The following is a 16,458-nucleotide window of genomic DNA, read 5'->3' on the forward strand; positions in this document are numbered from 1 at the left end:
GGGAACCACAAACACTGAAACTGTGCCACCAATGACAAGCAAGTTAAAGGTTATTTGGATATCGGAGGCTACAGAAAGCCATCTGAAAACTGTCCAGTCTCCTCTTTCCATGCTGTTGTGAATAAGAGGCTACAAATACTTGCCAGTCAACATATAAAACAACTAAAAGTGTTTCACAAGAGGGAAAGCTGAATGCTGCCAAACGCGGCATCTGCGTTTAAAGAGGAAAAGGATTGTTCTCTATTCACCGCAACGCAGGTGGAAATAAATGCCATGCCTTAGAACACAGCTTCTGCAGAAGTCAAAAAGGAATGGTAGCTCCACAGGTTGCTGCACTGATGGCCGGTTTCACCTGGAGCAGCAGGCACTGCTCGCTGCCAGGTACAAGTTTCGAGGAAACACCTTTCATTTGTAAACCAGTTCTCTGATTCGGTAAAAACTAAAATTGATTCTTACCTCCCACCATTTTATAGAAGATAAACCCTTGTTATAAGCATGATTCACTCTACACGAAGTAGAACCAGAAGTAATTCTCTATCACCAAAGCACTCGTCACGGCCTCGTTCTCTGTTCTGCTCACATCTGGCCAGCACTCTGTGACCAGCAGATCTGCCCGAGTCTGCCTTCCTGCCAGCCCGTGCCCCAGGAACGAGAACCAGCACAGATATTCCCTTTTCTGCATTGCCATCACCTCCTTTTGCAATTCCCTCGTACTGGGAATGAATAGTTCTGCCCCTCCCACCCCTCTACATACTCTTCCCAAAAGCACACTGAATATCTCTCGAGTCATCACCGCTATGTTGTGTTTGTATCAAGTTCCCTAACAGGCTCCAAACCTACTGGAGTGCTGTACGGAAAGAAAATGGATATATGTGCAGAAAAAGAGAGCCTGAAGTCTAATTTATGAGACTGTTTTCTCTTTGGCAGAGGTTAAATACACAGGTATTTGTTCAGTATGGAACTTCAGAAAGAATGAGGACTTCCTCTCATCCATCCACTGCAGTTCTGCTGACCCTGAAAGAACTCTCCACGGTGCTAAGAACAAAGGAGTCTTGCTTTCCAAGGGCAACAGTTTACAAATTCTAAATCAGCAAGAGATTACGAGTCTTACCAATGGCTTTCATGAGGCTGATACGATAGTCTTCCTTAATCTCTTCTTTTAAACTCACAAGAGAATTCTCCAGACAGGGGTTAGCAAGAATATGAGCTGGAATTTGCTTTAAAATTACATTAATCACTTCCTCATCCTGAGGGGCCAGCATGTCCTCCCGCACTCCGTTGTGTATGTAGTAGCAGTACCGCTACAAAACAACGTTTAAAATATTATGCCTGTTGTAGGAAATTTCTGTTAGACAATGAATTACTGTGAAATCATTTCGGCTTTTCTATTACTTGAACCTTTTCTGCAATCAAACGGTGATTGAATATCATGAGCTGCAGCTATGCCTATCGCCCAATTCTTTTTAAATGTCTGACATTTTGATCATACTTGTATCTGTTTGGATGTAAGCATGCATTAAATTAAGTGCAGCACACTAAAATTACTGATCTCTGAAGGAGAAGCCACCAATGTGCAAGGTTACAAATTTGGGAAGACAGTTTTACTTGCAAAATCATTAGATAAAAAGCAAACTAAGAAGCTAGAAAGAGAAACAAGTATGAAAGGAAGCAAAATTTGACAGCGGTTTGCTAAATATTCATATTTACATCTTTGAAACCTCAGACATCGTGTTCTCTCCTCAGCTACTTTTAAGCAAAGAGTTTACAGACAATGCCAGCGAGGCACTGCTGCTACTTCTTTCAAAATTAAAATGAAAAGTAAATAAAGCCAATACCTCTATATCATTTCCTGAAGGTGTCTTTTCTCGCTTATTCATCTCCTGCTCGTGTAAGTGCATGACAACAAACTGCTCTTCTGGAGTCAATGGCTGGTTGTCTGTGTAATATATAGCACTTAATTCCGGCCTACAAGCAGCTGCACGCAGGGAAACAAGATCCAAACTGTGTAACACTGGTGTGCTACTGAAACAAAACACAGGTTTGGTGAGTGAAGAAGCCTTAGTGGATACTCAGATCAACGCGGACAAACAATACACCACTGCTCTGAGGACAAACACAGCCTACGATGAAGTATTTCAATTATTCATAATAGAATCTCAGTTAAATTGTTTAAGATAGCAAATTACTTTAACAGAGGGAAAACCAGCTGCCACTTTAACATCACGTAAACTTTCCAGCCACGCAGTATTGCTGAGAGGGGCAGCAACTTACAAGCAATTCTATCAGAGACAGACCTAATCACAGGAACAGCTATTTGCCCGAGGTCTCACCTATTTTCAGGAGATTATCTTTCCAAAATCTTAACAATCTCAGCCAAAGTTCAGATTGGCTCATTTGCAAATATAGGCAGGTCACTCCAAAACTAATGCCTCTCTTTATTTCCATGGAAACAACAACAGATACAAAGAGCACAATAACACCATTTGATGGGGCAAATTCTCAGTTACATAACACTGCTTTTCAACTCAAACACCACCACTAGCTGTGCATCTTTACCATCAGTGAACAAGAGCTTCATGCCACGCTCGTACAGATCTGCACCAGCAGGGGTGAACCACTGTCACTGTCACCACTGCAGAAATGCAGCACCCGCCCCTCACTGTGCCAGCAGCCACTGCTGGGTCTCCATCAACATTCACAAGCATCAATGAGTGTCAGTGGGTGCCACTGAGACAACAAAATGTAATGAGATATTGGTGGGAAGGTTCAGCCTCTGCTGCCATCCCACCAACATCTGCCTCTGATGCCGTGGGGCAACATAATGAAATAGGAGGCAGTACTTTCGGAGCAGCCCTTGTAAGTTTTGCTGCAGCCTTCACTGCCAAGATTACACAACTCTCTCTATCCCCTGCAGGGATTCTGCTGACACTGCTCAGGATGAGCAGCTCTCAGCCTGCTGCTCAGACCTGACTTATTCCACATTATCAAGATCTTAGCTGAACAGAATTTAAATCCCCATTGTATCGTTCTTATGGAGCAGATCACCACATTACCTTAACACAGACCAAGCTATTGCCATAGCAATGCCAGAGAGGACTATTTCTCTCCTTGTTTTTCAGATGAACACAAGCAACAAAAAAAAAAAGCTAAGAAGAAATACTCATCAGAGCAGAACGCCCAATTTGACAACTCCAGGAGCATTGCAGAGCATTTAAAAGCTCACAGCACAACTGAGAGCTGTACCTCCACCTCCTAAATTTGGGGTTCTCAAGTCAATAATTGTGAAACGAGGGCTCTGTTAGCACTATGTCTATGACCCAAATGTACCCTGCCACAAAGAGGTGAAAGGTGCTGGCTTAGAACACAGCGCAATCTCAACCTCGGTGCACACACCTTTTTGCAGAGACTTAACATTTCATGCTTGGGAGCATATCACATCCTCCAAGTCAGAAGAAAATCAAAGCACAACTCAAATAACTAGAATGGCTGTGATTCTGTGTGTTGTCACTCCACTGCAGAACATTACCTATCAGAGCCACGTGGACTTCTTTGAGCAGTTTTGAGCCTCTTCCTGGAAGGAGCAGATTCTTTTAAAGCTTTAAGCACCAGTTAAGAAAACAACATAGATAAATGTTTTTCAAACAAGGTATTACTTCAGATGGATGACAAATGGAGCTAACCACAGTTACCGAGCCTCGCTGAGTCCGGAACAAGAAACTGGCTTCAAGAAGCACTCGGCCCAGTGACTTTGGTGCCGACCCAACCCTCTGCACAGAGCACGTTTTCTGCCCCACGACACTCTCTTTTAAATTTAAAGGCAGTTCAGTAAGATAGTTCTACCAAATATACTGCACATAAAAAAATCAGAGATGTATGAATTCTTAATAGGTGTACAAACAGATAGGACTTTAAACAATAAATAAATACATCACACATTTTCTTCAATAAACATACTGTGATCTGCTTCCCACATCCCACCCATGCACTACAGAAGCACATGGAGTAGAAGAATCAGGCGTCTAATTAAGAAACTGTAAAGACACCTAATGAAAACAGTTAATCCCTTCTTACATGATATACTGAGGAACAAGTGGATACTGAATCTATTTCACACCATCTATCCCAGGGAAAATAAACAATTCTTACAACTTCAGAGAAGCAAAGCAACAACACAGGACGGTACATTCACAGCCTGGTATTGTGCAGAAAACAGGGCTCCGTGGATGTCTCACTGCTCAGGCAGGGGACATTTAACTAGATAATAATGAAATTAACCTGAGTTCTTAGTTCTTGAATTTACAGACTAAGTAATGGAGTTAATTTATTACTTGCAATGAGTAAGATAAAGTCTGAGCAACATTTTCACTGAATATGTTATATATATCTCTATCTAGATGCATATAGGTAAACAAACAGAAGCATTACAATTCTTAATATCCTGATTTGCACTGTATCACAACATTTTTTGAATCAACAGCATGAATTATTTCATACTGCAGGACTCGTATGTGTGCACAGTTTGCTAACACATCAGCTGCATGCTCAGACATGAGCGGTGTGTTAAGCAATGCTGCTCAGAGATGCTCATGACTCTGACGCCCGTTCCCCACGAGTATGAGCACAGCAGCAGTGCACGTCTGCGCACACTGAACCCGTTCCTGTGTTTTGCTGCTGGTACCAGTTCTTACTCCTAACAATAATCAGAGCTGACTTGCACCTTGTTCATTTTCTGCTCTGCACGCAAGTTCCTCCAAATAATTGCATGTGATATTTGGAAGGATGAATCTAGCAGATTTATCAAAATGTGGCCTTACCTTTACAAAAGTTACGCGTGCTTTCAGAAACTTGTATCTCCCGGCCCTAAGGTAACACGCCTGTACGTACTTATCAGGGAAGAGCCATTTTGCCAGATGATGCATTAACAAACAAGGCTAAGACTATATATATATTCACACATGGATACACGGTGAGACTGTTTTCTGCTCTGCTGAACCCGGTGACGTCCTCGCCATCGAAGACGACTTCAATATGTGCAGATTTTTCAGCTTTAAATCCTGTGCAGTAGGAGTGTAGTTATTAGCTATGGAGTCACTTGGGCTTCGGTGGTAACTTTGTTCTTTGAATGGAGCTGCCAAGGTCCATGATGCTTCCTGCATCAAACGAGGGTAACATCTGCTCTTAAGGACAAGCTGAAATGAGAGGAGGAAGAAAAGCCACAGTTATACACAGCTCAGTGATTCTAGTTCTTCTCAGTGCTAGAACAGGGTAACATATCAATTAGTACTACGGGCAAATACGCAAGTCTGACTCAGTAATTTGAAGACCAATTTATTTTAGATCCCAGTGCTCCGCACATATGCACAGATAATTTCATACAACTCTTTAGTGGGAACAATCATGCCCTGCTCCCTCCAAAAAAAAAAAAAATCAGAAGAAAGCATCAGGATCTAGTTAGCGTGCTCTCTTCCCTCACATCTCCTTTTTCTCCTTACATTTGCTTGCACTGAGGAAAATCCTATTTCTCCAGCCTTTGCTAACTACCTGTCTACACTCAATACTTGTGTACAAGAATTATATACAATACAGTGGAATAATAATACAAATTAACAAATTCATTTCTCATCTTTCTCCCTCACATCAATACAGGATTTGTAGTAGATTTCTTCTGTCTGCTCATTCCATGTTCCTTCACAAGTGAATTACTATCTATGGACTGGCTCTTCATCATTCTTTAGGTTAGAACTTCAGTGAGACAGCTCACAGGCACAATGGATATGGGATTGAAAAGTATGGGTTTTTTGGGAGGAAGATACACCCACAGAGGGTACATAAGACAGAACAATGAATGTACGAGCGATCTCAGAAAGCACTGCCTCCTATTTCATTACGCTGGCATATGACATCAGAGATGGATGTTGGTGGGATGGCAGCAGAGGCTGAACCTTCCCACCAACACCCCATTACATTTTGCTGCTGTGTGACAGATGGCAGCAGAGGGGCACTCTGACAGAACGGAGTTGACATGGAAGTGCAGATGAAGCAAAGGGGTGTCACTGAATTCCTCCATGTGGAAAAATGGCACCCACTGACATTCACTGACACTTGCTGAATGTTGATGGAGACCCAGCAGTGGCTGCTGGCACAGTGAGGGGCGGGTGCTGCGTTTCTGCAGTGGTGACAGTGGGGCACCTCTGCTCGTGCAGATCTGTACGAGCGTGGCATGGAGCTCTTGTTCACTGCTGGTAAATAAGCACAGCTAGTGGTGGGGACTGTGTTGAAAAGCAGCGTTTTGTAGCTGAGAATTTGCCCTATCACATGGTGTTATTGTGCTCCCTCTATCTATTGTCCTTTCCAAGGAAATAAAGAGGAGGTATTTCTTCCAGAGCAACACACTTTACAGCAGAAATTACTCCAATTTCTCCACAAACAATGTCTCACTATTAAATAGTACCTTATTAATTAAATAGTACCTTAAATAGTACCTTATTATTACCTCACTATTTAGTAGATACCTTAGGGGAAACAAAGTATGGACATAAATGAGGCAGATGAGGAAGCGTGAGGCTGCTTACAGCAGGAAATGCCAGCCCTCTCTTCTTCCTCCCAGTAAATGTTAGCACATGTCATTTATCCATGCCATCTGTACCCGTCCACTCAGATCAATGCTGCACCTGCCAAGCTCTCAGCTGTTTCTGGACAGGCATTTGAATTCAGGCTTTCTGTGCACTGCCATAAAGTATTGATTTAGCTAAATGCAGTAAGTAAATAAATCACAATCTGTTTGGAAAGAAAATATTTTAAACCCCAAAATTTAATCTCAAATAATAATGAACTGATTTTAACTGGTTTAGTAACCAAATAGCAAAAGGAGGTGTAACAATGCTTTTCTAAATAAGAGCAGCTCTAATAAAATACCCAACCACCTGCTCAGCACTTAAAATCAGTGATTTATTTACTTTTCCCTATCCCTAACTCACGATGTGCCTAAGGCCCAGTAATACACAGTGGCCCAAATCATTTTAGCACACGTAATGTAACGTGTTCCCTGACAAAAGGGGGAGAGCACAAACCTCGCGCAGCTCTGAGGGCGCAGCTGAAGCAGCAGCAGGGGGGGGGGGCACCTCTGGTAATGGCTCTGCCCGGCTCCTGCTGCACGCTGAATCCTTTTGTGACTACGGAGAAACAACAAAGACTTTCTGAAGGTATTTATGAATTACATCATCTTGAAAAAGAGTTATTCAGAATGATATATTGCCTTCCATGGCACCGCAAAAGGCTCTCTAAGGATATTTTCTCAAGATTATTCGGCCCCGTGGTGTTGTGAGATATTTCTGAATAGTGCTTTTCCTCAGTATAAGCTGATACCTCTCTTCTGCCTTCCCCAGTCCATTCTGATCTTCCTAAACCATATTTGCTCAGGAGATCCACAAGAAACAAAGTGAGACTACCAGAAAAAGGAGGAGAAAGCACGTGGTATCAGAACGCCAGTGCATTAAATTGCCATATAAGACCAATTTATTACCCTGCACAATTATGTATAAAAGGATTATACGTTACTTACACGTAACTTCAAACCTATGTTTAGAGCTAGTGGCAGTTTTCATGCATGACTGGGAAACTCGGCTGCCCAAACCTGGCTTTCAAGCAGACAAAACTGTGCCCTCCTCAGCGTCATTTCTGGGACAGGACTGATCTGACCGACCTCCTTGGTGCTCCCACGCGCCTGCACGCAGACCCAGAATCAGGACGCTATCACTGCCCGGCATATCTCACTAAAGGCAGCAGGAATTTTTCTGGATTAATGATGAAAGTATTGGGCCTTCAGGTAAGAATAAACTGAGCAGTTCACTGGGAGATTCGTTCATTCATGAAGATGTAAGAGTTCTTAAGAAAACCACTGCTCATTCTAACACAGCCCTTGGGTTACGTTTATAACCCTTCAAAGCGTTAATACTTCTTAAATACTCTATTAACAGAATTCTTAATAAAAAGTATATTATAGAGATCAATGTCCAAAGAACACGGAACGAGAATGAGTGTCTTCACATAGAGTCCTTCTCAATGACGTATCATAAGCCACAAGTGACAGCCAATTTGAAAAACACATGAATCTGCCACAATCCTGGCAGGAAGAACTCACCCTCTGCGTTGGCTTCATTTTGCTTTGTCTTTCATTTCTGTTTTGGTTCCCGAGAATTTTTTGGTCCTCCTCCTCCTCAGATAAGGCTCTTGATCACTGCATGCACTGAAAACAAACAGAACAAAATGAGAGGAGCCTTCTGGGAACAACAGAAGATGTCAAACCAATCAGTGCCCTCGCCCAGCTGCTGGTGGAAAACCTCCCCTCTCTCCTGGCTTGCTCACAACATTCAGGTTTCTCCCCCACCAGACCACATGCTGGCTTTTCCTCCTCGTCCTCCTGAAGCTCACTTTTCACCTTAAGCTTTCTAACTGTCTCCAGACATCCGTCAGGCAAGGTTTTCACACCTACCCCCTCCACCTCCCACAAACCCAGGTTCCTCCCCACTGCTCGATCTTTTCTAAGGCACCAGCAACTCCAGGCCCCTAATAGTGGTTTACAGCACGTTTCCACACATTAAATGCCATGAGAAACAAACACGTCAAAACAAATGGGAAAAGAGAAAGGCGTACGGCCAGCAGACCTGACGCTTCCACTGAGTGCACGAGCCGCTACGCCCCGCAGCCCCTCGTTGCCTGTCCCCCCACTCAGTGGACCCGTTCCAGCTCAGGGGACTTCTCTGTCACTCTGCTTTTCAGCACTCACCTTCACTGCCCCAGTTACAGTGCAGCCGGTGCTAGGAGGCTGGGATTTCCTTCCCCCTCCCTCTGGAGAGCTGAGCAGCCAGCCCCGCTCAGCACAGTGTTGTGCCAAGCTGTAGCCACGGAAACTCAGTTCCGGAATCAATGAGCAACCACACAGGTTCGCCTCACCCCTGAAAGCTAGCAAAACCCCAAACACATCCTAGATATTCTGACATTGGTATGAAAACAACATGATTTTTAATCATTCAGAATCAAACTCCCCAAAGATCCAAAGACAATGGGATACTGGTACTCCCAGTCTGTCCACACCAGTTTGTGTGGATTTGTCTTCCAGCCACAGTTGTCACCACATCCTGAGAGAAAGCATCCTTCCAGTTTCTTCACAGACGGAGCTGTTACTATCCAGCAGGAAATGCAGGGCAGTTTCCTTATGCTGGCCCTTGAGAGAGGCACTGTACACATTCCACCTGACCAAGCAACCATTCCATTCTAACTACAGCTCTTCACCAACACCTTCAGATGCCATTCATCCCATTTTCTGTACACCAAGAGAACAGCGGGTAACCCTCACACAATGGCACCATTTTCCTGGGATGCGGTGTTAGGTCAAGGTGAAAGATTGTCCCTTTGTGGCCACATGTGGAAGCTCCTTCCATAAGGAGCTGCACCATGAACACGAGCCAGCAGTGTGGGTACAGAACCAGCACCGCTAACGCCGGGGAAGGAGACTGCCTGGCTGCTCTGGGTGGCAGCTTCACAAATTCCTTGGTACTGTTCTGCAACAGGAGCACCTTCCTGCGAATTCAAGGCAATGCTGGCAAGACAAGGTTGATTAAGCAAGAATTATGGTAATGATTGCTCCTTTGTGCACAACTCTAATGTTTTGATATGCGTGCTCTTTAAAGTTCAATGCATTACCTGTGCTGCGAGGGAAACACGAGAAGCAGTTAGTTCACAAGGAAAAAGCAGCAGATAATTACATATAGTGGGAAAATAAATTTCTAAGCTGAACAGGACCAGCTATGAAACTGCAGCTGCGGCATGTTTTGAGAACAGCCAGAAATTTAACATCCCCTAAACTCAGCAAAGCCATTAAACTTTATGGCATCATTATCACTGGCTGACATGCTGTAATGTTGCAGTTAGCTGCGTTCACTTTAACATATACATACATACAAACACAGAATCACAGAGTCCTTGGAGTTGGAAGGGACCTCTGAAGGCCATCTAATCTGTCTCTCTGCAGCAAGCAGGGCCGTGCACAGCTCCATCAGGTGCTCAGAGCCCTCCAGCCTGACCTTGGATGTCCCCAGGGACAGGGCACCCACAGCATCACAGGGAACCTGTGCCAGGGCCTCACCAGCCTCACTGCAGCAGACTGCTTCCTTACGTCCAACCCAAATCTCCCCTCTTTGAGCTTGAAGCTGCTCACTGCTCGCTGGGGCCTGGTGTTGTACTGCCAGATGAGTTCACTATGATGCAAATCTCTGCTTTACTTCATCTGTTAGGGGAGATCTGCGTATCTGCGGAGCTCAATGAAGTCAGCACCACAATGACACCACCTCCTCACAGACTGACATGTTCAAAAGGAAAAAAAGAATACTTCATAAAACCTCTCTGGGTGAAAATTAAATTTGCAATACACTTTGCTGCCATTAAAAGATAACCGTGACGCATTTAATACTCAGCTTTCCAACACTTCCACGGGTGGCACCAACCAAAACCAGCCATTAAAGCAGAAACGGGAAGGAACATTTTGCCGATTTCTGGCTGGCACAGCTCAGGAGGGCCGGAGCACGGAGGCTACCCGGGCCGGATCGCAAAGCGAGAGGGCACTGAAAAGGGAACAGAAAACAAACACAGCCGCCTCCCGCGGGCACCCCGCCCGGCCCGGCCCTGAGGGGCGGGAACAGCGGCGAGAGGGCGGTGCCGCGCTCCCCCAGCGCTCCCGGAGCCCTGGCCCGCGCCGCGAGAGGCCGCGCCCGGCGGGAGGTGAGCGGGGGTGGTGCCACAGCGGCGGGGGGCGCGCAGGGTCCTGTGGCCGGGTCCCGGGGCCGGGTCCCGGGGCCGCCCTTCCCGCTGCCCGTGTGCCGCCCGCGGCGGGGCCTGGTGGGCGGCGGCCCGAGCGAGACGGCAGCGTTGCCGGGGTCCCGCCGGGAGCGGAGCCGGGCCGCAGGGACTTCGGGCCCCGCGCCGCGCATTGCTGCGAGCGAGAGTGGCGCGGGTCTGCGCTGCAGTGCGTGGGAAGGAGAGGAGGCAGCGCGCGCTGAGCAGCCTGGCGCGGTCTTAAATAACGTACGTGTCATGGGGTGCGGATATAACGTGTGCAGCAGCGTATATAAAAAGCGTAATATTGACGGCGTGGTTACGTATTTAGAAGAAGGAAAGCGTGATGTTAAGTCCCCCGCGGATGATGGAATCCAGCAACAACAGGTGACGTTTTCAGAGGCGGCAGGAAAGGTTTGGAGCTGCTGCTGCCCCAGCGCTGCCGCGCTCCGCCCGGCGCTGCCAGGCCGCGTTTGGAGGCGGTGGCTGCGTTCCTGCGCCGGGTCTCAGTGCTGTGCTGTGCGGGTAGAGCCGACTGACGGTCCTAGAATCCTTACAGCTGGAAGGGACCTCTGAAGGCTATCTAGTCCGTCTCCCTGCAGCGAGCAGGGCCGTGCACAGCTCCATCAGGTGCTCAGAGCCCTCCAGCCTGACCTTGGATGTCCCCAGGGACAGGGCACCCACAGCATCACAGGGCAACCTGTGCCAGGGCCTCACCACCCTCACTGCAGCAGACTGGTTCCTTATGTCCAACCCAAATCTCCCCTCTTTGAGCTTGAAACCATTTCCCTTGTTCTGTCACCACAGACCCTGCTAAGAGCCTGTCCCCTTTTTTCCTGTTGTTCCCCTTTAGATACTGAAGGCCGCTCTCGGGTCACCTCGCAGCCTCCTCTTCTCCACCTGCACAGCCCCAGCTCTTCTTGCTGGCGTTGCCGTACCCTCGTGGTTAAATGGGTTGGAGCTGTCATCCAAAATGCAGGAATGCCCTCAATGACCACAGTGTGACATTGGGAAGCAGGCATTCTTAATTTACAACATCCACCCTAACCATACAATAGCTGAAGGGCTTTTGTTTGGGGATATACATTACTGGTGTTACATATGCAAAAGGTTTCCTGGGCAGTACATACACATTCAGTTCACCCCCCAAACCATCCCCATAGCGTCCCTTCTCCTTGCACATGCTCAGTGGTTTTGAGGGAGGGGGTTCTCATGGCCCTCAGAGTTGAAGCAAGCAGACTTCTTCCTCATGACCCCAAATTGCCCTCTTTTTTTTTTTTGCTGAGTTGGCAGTTTTAGAGTGATGTACTGGAGAGGACCCCCACGCTGACCTGGTTAACGAAGATGTACGCACTTTCTGAGCAGGGAAAGGATGTTCTGCTTAGTGTCAGACCCAGAGCGTTCTCCTTAGCATTAGCTGGTTTTGTGAAAGCACGCTCTGTGCAACTCGGGATATCAGGGCTGTAAGGAAGAAGGTAGGGTGCCTTGATGCTTGTTTCTGCCCTTGCGAGTTCCAGAAGAGCTTTCAGGGCCTGTGTGTTAGGTTTCCTTTGTAAACCTAATGCTTTAAGCTCTGAATGACATTAACAAACAGAATCTGCAGTCTCTGTTTTGGCAAAAGCTTTTACTTTATTTTCAGGAAACACCTGCACGAGTCTGTCACTGCCCTGACCTTGGCTGCTAGGAAGGTCGGTGGCTCAGGAGGCTGGCACCAGCCCACGGGTCGCAGCATGTCTAAGGAGCTGCAGGAGCTGCAGAAGCAATGGCACTTCATCATGCAGTCCATCCACAGCAACTCAAACGTAGGTCTGCGCGGGAATCGTCCGTAACGCGCCTCCGAAGCGAGGTTCTTTACAAGTCTTGAGATATGATGCCCCAATTAATTTCAGTGATTTTTTTTTTCCCCTTTTTTGGAAAATTGGCGCGCTCTTTCTTAAGTGGATGCTCGGGAGCGTAGGGGAAGGGCAGCGCTCCCATATCTTCAGCAGTCAAGATGAAAGGACAGCTGCTCTGCATTGCTGTGTTACTGGTACAAACATTTGGGGCAGAAGAGTGGCATTTTGGTGACATGCTTGTGCTGCTCTACAAATAACTGTGGTACATATTTCCTTAGAGGAAAAGAGATGTCTCTCCTACACAAAGACTCCAGTTTTTAAACTGCCTTAACAAAAAAAATTTGTTTTCCATCTGTAACGCTGCACTCCCGACAGCTGCAGACTTAGGAAAGATGTACCCGCGTTCTTCACTGAAGAACTGTGACCTCGAGAGTTATGATGAGATGAAATCTGAAGCATTTTTCTTCCCTCCACAGGTCGTTGCATTTATGAACTCCCGCGTTGGCCTGTATTTAGATGACCATCCTTTTGTTGCCTTATCGCTCCTGATGTTTGTGGCAGTGTCTACTATTCCTGTGGCGTTTTTCCTGATTTTTGTTGTTACAACAGTCATAATGGCGTGCGTTGGCGTGATAGTTATGGAAGGTATTGTATGCATGCATTTACGCATTCCCTTTTCAGACATGAAACTTTTTCCTTTCTCTTTTCTTCTTTCTGGAGTCCCAGCTGAAGCGTTTGAAGATTTCTGCGTGTGGTCCTCAGAATAGTCCTCTGATGAGCTGTAGTCTGTACAAGAGGAAATCCTATTTCCCTTTCCAATCTGAACCTCTGATCACAGCAAAACCAGTTATCTTGGCCATTCGTAGCTTTCGTTTGTGGTATTTTATGGAAGACATTTTTACAGAGTTATTTCTTTCTTCTTTTCTCATTTGGCATTGTAGCATATGTCAGTAAAGCTCTGCCCTCCGGTGATTTCCTGCTAGGAGGGGGCTCTCGGCTGTTGCCCTCATCAGCTAGTTGATTACATTTTCCCAGATGCTTTTACTTTGGGGTTGTGGTCAAATTTCTGCTTTTCTAACTTAGTTATATATAAACATGTTTAAATAACAGTCTCTGTTCTATTTTCTTAGGTGTTGTGATATCCATCGGGGGCATAGCCCTCCTTTGTGTGCTTTGTGGCCTGGGTGCGCTTTCACTCGGAGTTTCTGGAGTGCTGAGTGTTTGTTACATCGTTCTTTCAGCTTTGGTCAACTACTGGTGTGCCTCAAGGTAACAGTCCATCTTTTGGTCTGCGCTCTGGCTTCAAATTGCAGCTGTACTGTTGCATTGGCTACTTCATTTATTTTAACACTGAAATGCTTCTGGTTTTTTTTGATGGATGTTTTTTGAGTGTTGGGGCATCTTTGGCTGCTTTGGTGCTTCAATATTAAAAGAAAACATCTAGTCATCAGTATGGATTTTGGTGAGAGTTACAGTCCTAGAATCCTTACAGCTGGAAGGGACCTCTGAAGGCCATCTAGTCCGTCTCCCTGCAGCGAGCAGGGCCGTGCACAGCTCCATCAGGTGCTCAGAGCCTGGTGCAGCCTGGCCTGGAATGTCTCCAGCGACGGGGCTTCCACTGCATCACAGGGAACCTGTGCCAGGGCCTCACTGCAGAAGGCTGCTTCCTTATGTCCAACCCAAATCTCCCCTCTTTGAGCTTGAAAAATGTGCATGTGCTAACACTCCGTAACATCAAAATTTATCTCAGAATAAGTATTGATTTAAACATTCTCAAAACACACCTTCAAGTGTGCCTAGAGGATGCAGCAGCATTCTTTCTGCACAATGCAGTACCCAGCCATCTCAGCTTGCCTGTATTTGTAATGGACTGAAATTACTTGTAGCTTTGGAATAGGTGCTTGAGTTGTTAAAGGGGAGAGCGTGGGTGGCTTCAGTAGAAATGACTCGTTCTGCTGGATGCTGCACGTGTGTTGGTTTGCCAGTCATGTCTTCACGTGCTCCTGGAGCTCTCGGCTTGGAGGCAGTTCTGGGGAGCTTTCCCTTAGCTGCGCTCTGCTGAGCCCGTGGCTCAGGGAGGCCGTGGCGGGTTGTGCTGGAGGGCCACCTACTGCCCGCGAACGCATTTACCTGCAAGCGGAGGGTGACGGTCACTTGTAAGCACAGGGAGGAGCGAGGAGAAAACCTGCAGCTGCTCTCTCTTAGACTTGCTCAGTTTGGTCCTTCATCGTAGCAGCGCTTCGTGCACAGTTCTCAGGGACACACGCAGTTTCCCGTGAAGGTATCGTACCTTCAGGAAGACAAAACTGTGATGCAGAGCCCGGCGTATCTGCTCCAGGGCTTTGTAGCACTCCTCCAAGGCCTGCTGCCGGGCCCATCATTTTGCCCACCAGGTCCAGAAAAGATTTCTCTCTCCTGTAACACGTACTGATGCGCAGCGCAACCTACACAGCTTTGCAGCTGTGATGTTAAAGAGGCATCGTCTGGCAGGTTGCTCTTGTGCCTTTTCAGAGAGCCCTGGCAGATGGAGCAGCAGTGGATGTTCCAGAAGTCTCAGATAGGCTTACGTCTCATGTTGCTCAGCTGTTCTGGCAGACAGTTAGAGGACAACACTCTTAGGGGAGAGCAGACTGTAAAGCCATTCGTTTCTCCTGTGTACAGGAGCCAGGTGAGGAAGCAAGAAGTTAACGGAAGTTCGCCACAGAAGAGTCTGTCTGTCATGGACTTTTCTGACAACAAACAAAAGAACAAGTGAGTGGGCTTCTGTCCATCCCCATCGTACTCACTTCAGCGTGGAGGTCTGTCCTTTGCAATGTAATCATTTACTCATTGAGCATTCAGCCTCAGTGCACTCCATGCGGGAACTGAAAGCATCGACGTGCATCTTGCGTTGTCACTGTACGACAAATGGTAGCAGGACCTGCTGAGCAGCGCACTGCCGTGCTGCAGCACGGTGACATGTTCTGCAGAATTTGGTAAAGGGATGCAGTAATAACAGCGGAGTTGGTGGCAGTTGGGTGAAAGAAAGGGGTAGGGTGCTGTGCGACTTTGCCTTTGTTACTGGAGTTCTGGATGTACTATTTTCTGCAGTTTGTATGAAGCAGATGGCCATTGTATATGTAAGCGTTAAAGCCCAGAACATCAGAAATGCTTTTGAAAGGTGAAAAAGTAACTTCTAAGTGCTAAAAACCCTTGTTAAAATACTGCGAGTATACCACAGTAATGCTTTCCATTGTAGGAGGAAAATGGTTTCATCACACCTCAATTTGCGGTGTAAGCTTTTACACACCTTTAAATCTGAAGGGATGTTTTCCTTGTACTCATTGCCTCATCACAGCAGTGCTATGCAGCCTGGTCTTGCATTCTGTCATCTCCTTCTGGGTGCTTGGATGGCTTGTTTTACTTCTTGGTTTTAACTTCACACTTTATTTAAATTTTTTCCATTTTTGAAAATGCTGTAATATTTCTAAGCACTATCTAACAATATTAGTTTAATAAAGTGTTGTTTGTTTAACCAGGTTGTCTGGTTTTCCTTTCAAGCAGGATTATGCTTGTTCGATAAAATATTTATCATGGATATTTCAGCGCTCTATCCCACACAGAATGTTTTTTAAGCTTCCAGCTGGTAGCAATAGACAAGTAGCAGGAAGACAAAAACAAAACAGAGGCAAGCATTCCTGAATTTCTCTGTTAGAAAAGAGGACTGTGATTCTGTTTATACAGATGGAGAAATCCATGTAGAAGATGGAACGAAGATATCGTTTGAGTACCTGTGCACAGTTTTCCACTATTA

At 46.2% G+C, this 16,458-nt stretch overlaps 2 protein-coding genes across 12 annotated transcripts in view; one reads left to right on the plus strand and one right to left on the minus strand.

Moving 5' to 3' along the window:
- DNAH3 (dynein axonemal heavy chain 3) overlaps positions 1-10,501 on the minus strand; it is a 65,653-nt gene extending 55,152 nt beyond the window's left edge. Inside the window, exons 1-7 of one of the 8 annotated variants that reach the window (XR_002443182.1) lie at positions 8,786-9,043; positions 8,141-8,245; positions 7,071-7,172; positions 4,964-5,189; positions 3,527-3,596; positions 1,836-2,022; positions 1,112-1,301 (exon numbers count right to left, since the gene is read on the minus strand). Coding sequence is in view for 7 of the 8 variants with exons in the window: in XM_021411819.1 (XP_021267494.1) it covers positions 1,112-1,301; positions 1,836-2,022; positions 3,527-3,596; positions 4,964-5,189; positions 7,071-7,172; positions 8,141-8,158 (793 nt within the window). In the remaining variant the exon portion in view is untranslated. Of the gene's footprint in view, positions 1-1,111; positions 1,302-1,835; positions 2,023-3,526; positions 3,597-4,963; positions 5,190-7,070; positions 7,173-7,561; positions 7,724-8,140; positions 8,246-8,663; positions 9,044-9,070 lie in introns of those variants that run through there. The other 7 variants (XM_021411819.1, XM_021411821.1, XM_021411817.1 and 4 more) reach the window with 7 other exon arrangements.
- On the plus strand, positions 10,650-16,077 carry TMEM159 (transmembrane protein 159). Of its 4 annotated transcripts, none has more exons than XM_021411845.1 (5): positions 10,650-10,776; positions 12,470-12,632; positions 13,142-13,310; positions 13,796-13,934; positions 15,327-16,077. In XM_021411845.1, the coding sequence occupies exons 2-5, from the start codon at positions 12,561-12,563 to the stop codon at positions 15,418-15,420; spliced, it is 474 nt and encodes a 157-aa protein (XP_021267520.1). In that variant the 5' UTR covers positions 10,650-10,776; positions 12,470-12,560; the 3' UTR covers positions 15,421-16,077. The 4 variants fall into 4 exon arrangements, with proteins under 4 accessions (XP_021267520.1, XP_021267522.1, XP_021267519.1 ...); XM_021411847.1 differs by lacking the exon at positions 10,650-10,776 and adding an exon at positions 10,908-11,079; XM_021411844.1 differs by lacking the exon at positions 10,650-10,776 and adding an exon at positions 11,086-11,217.

The sequence above is a fragment of the Numida meleagris genome, chromosome 13 (assembly GCF_002078875.1).
Source record: "Numida meleagris isolate 19003 breed g44 Domestic line chromosome 13, NumMel1.0, whole genome shotgun sequence".
Taxonomy (NCBI): domain Eukaryota; kingdom Metazoa; phylum Chordata; class Aves; order Galliformes; family Numididae; genus Numida; species Numida meleagris.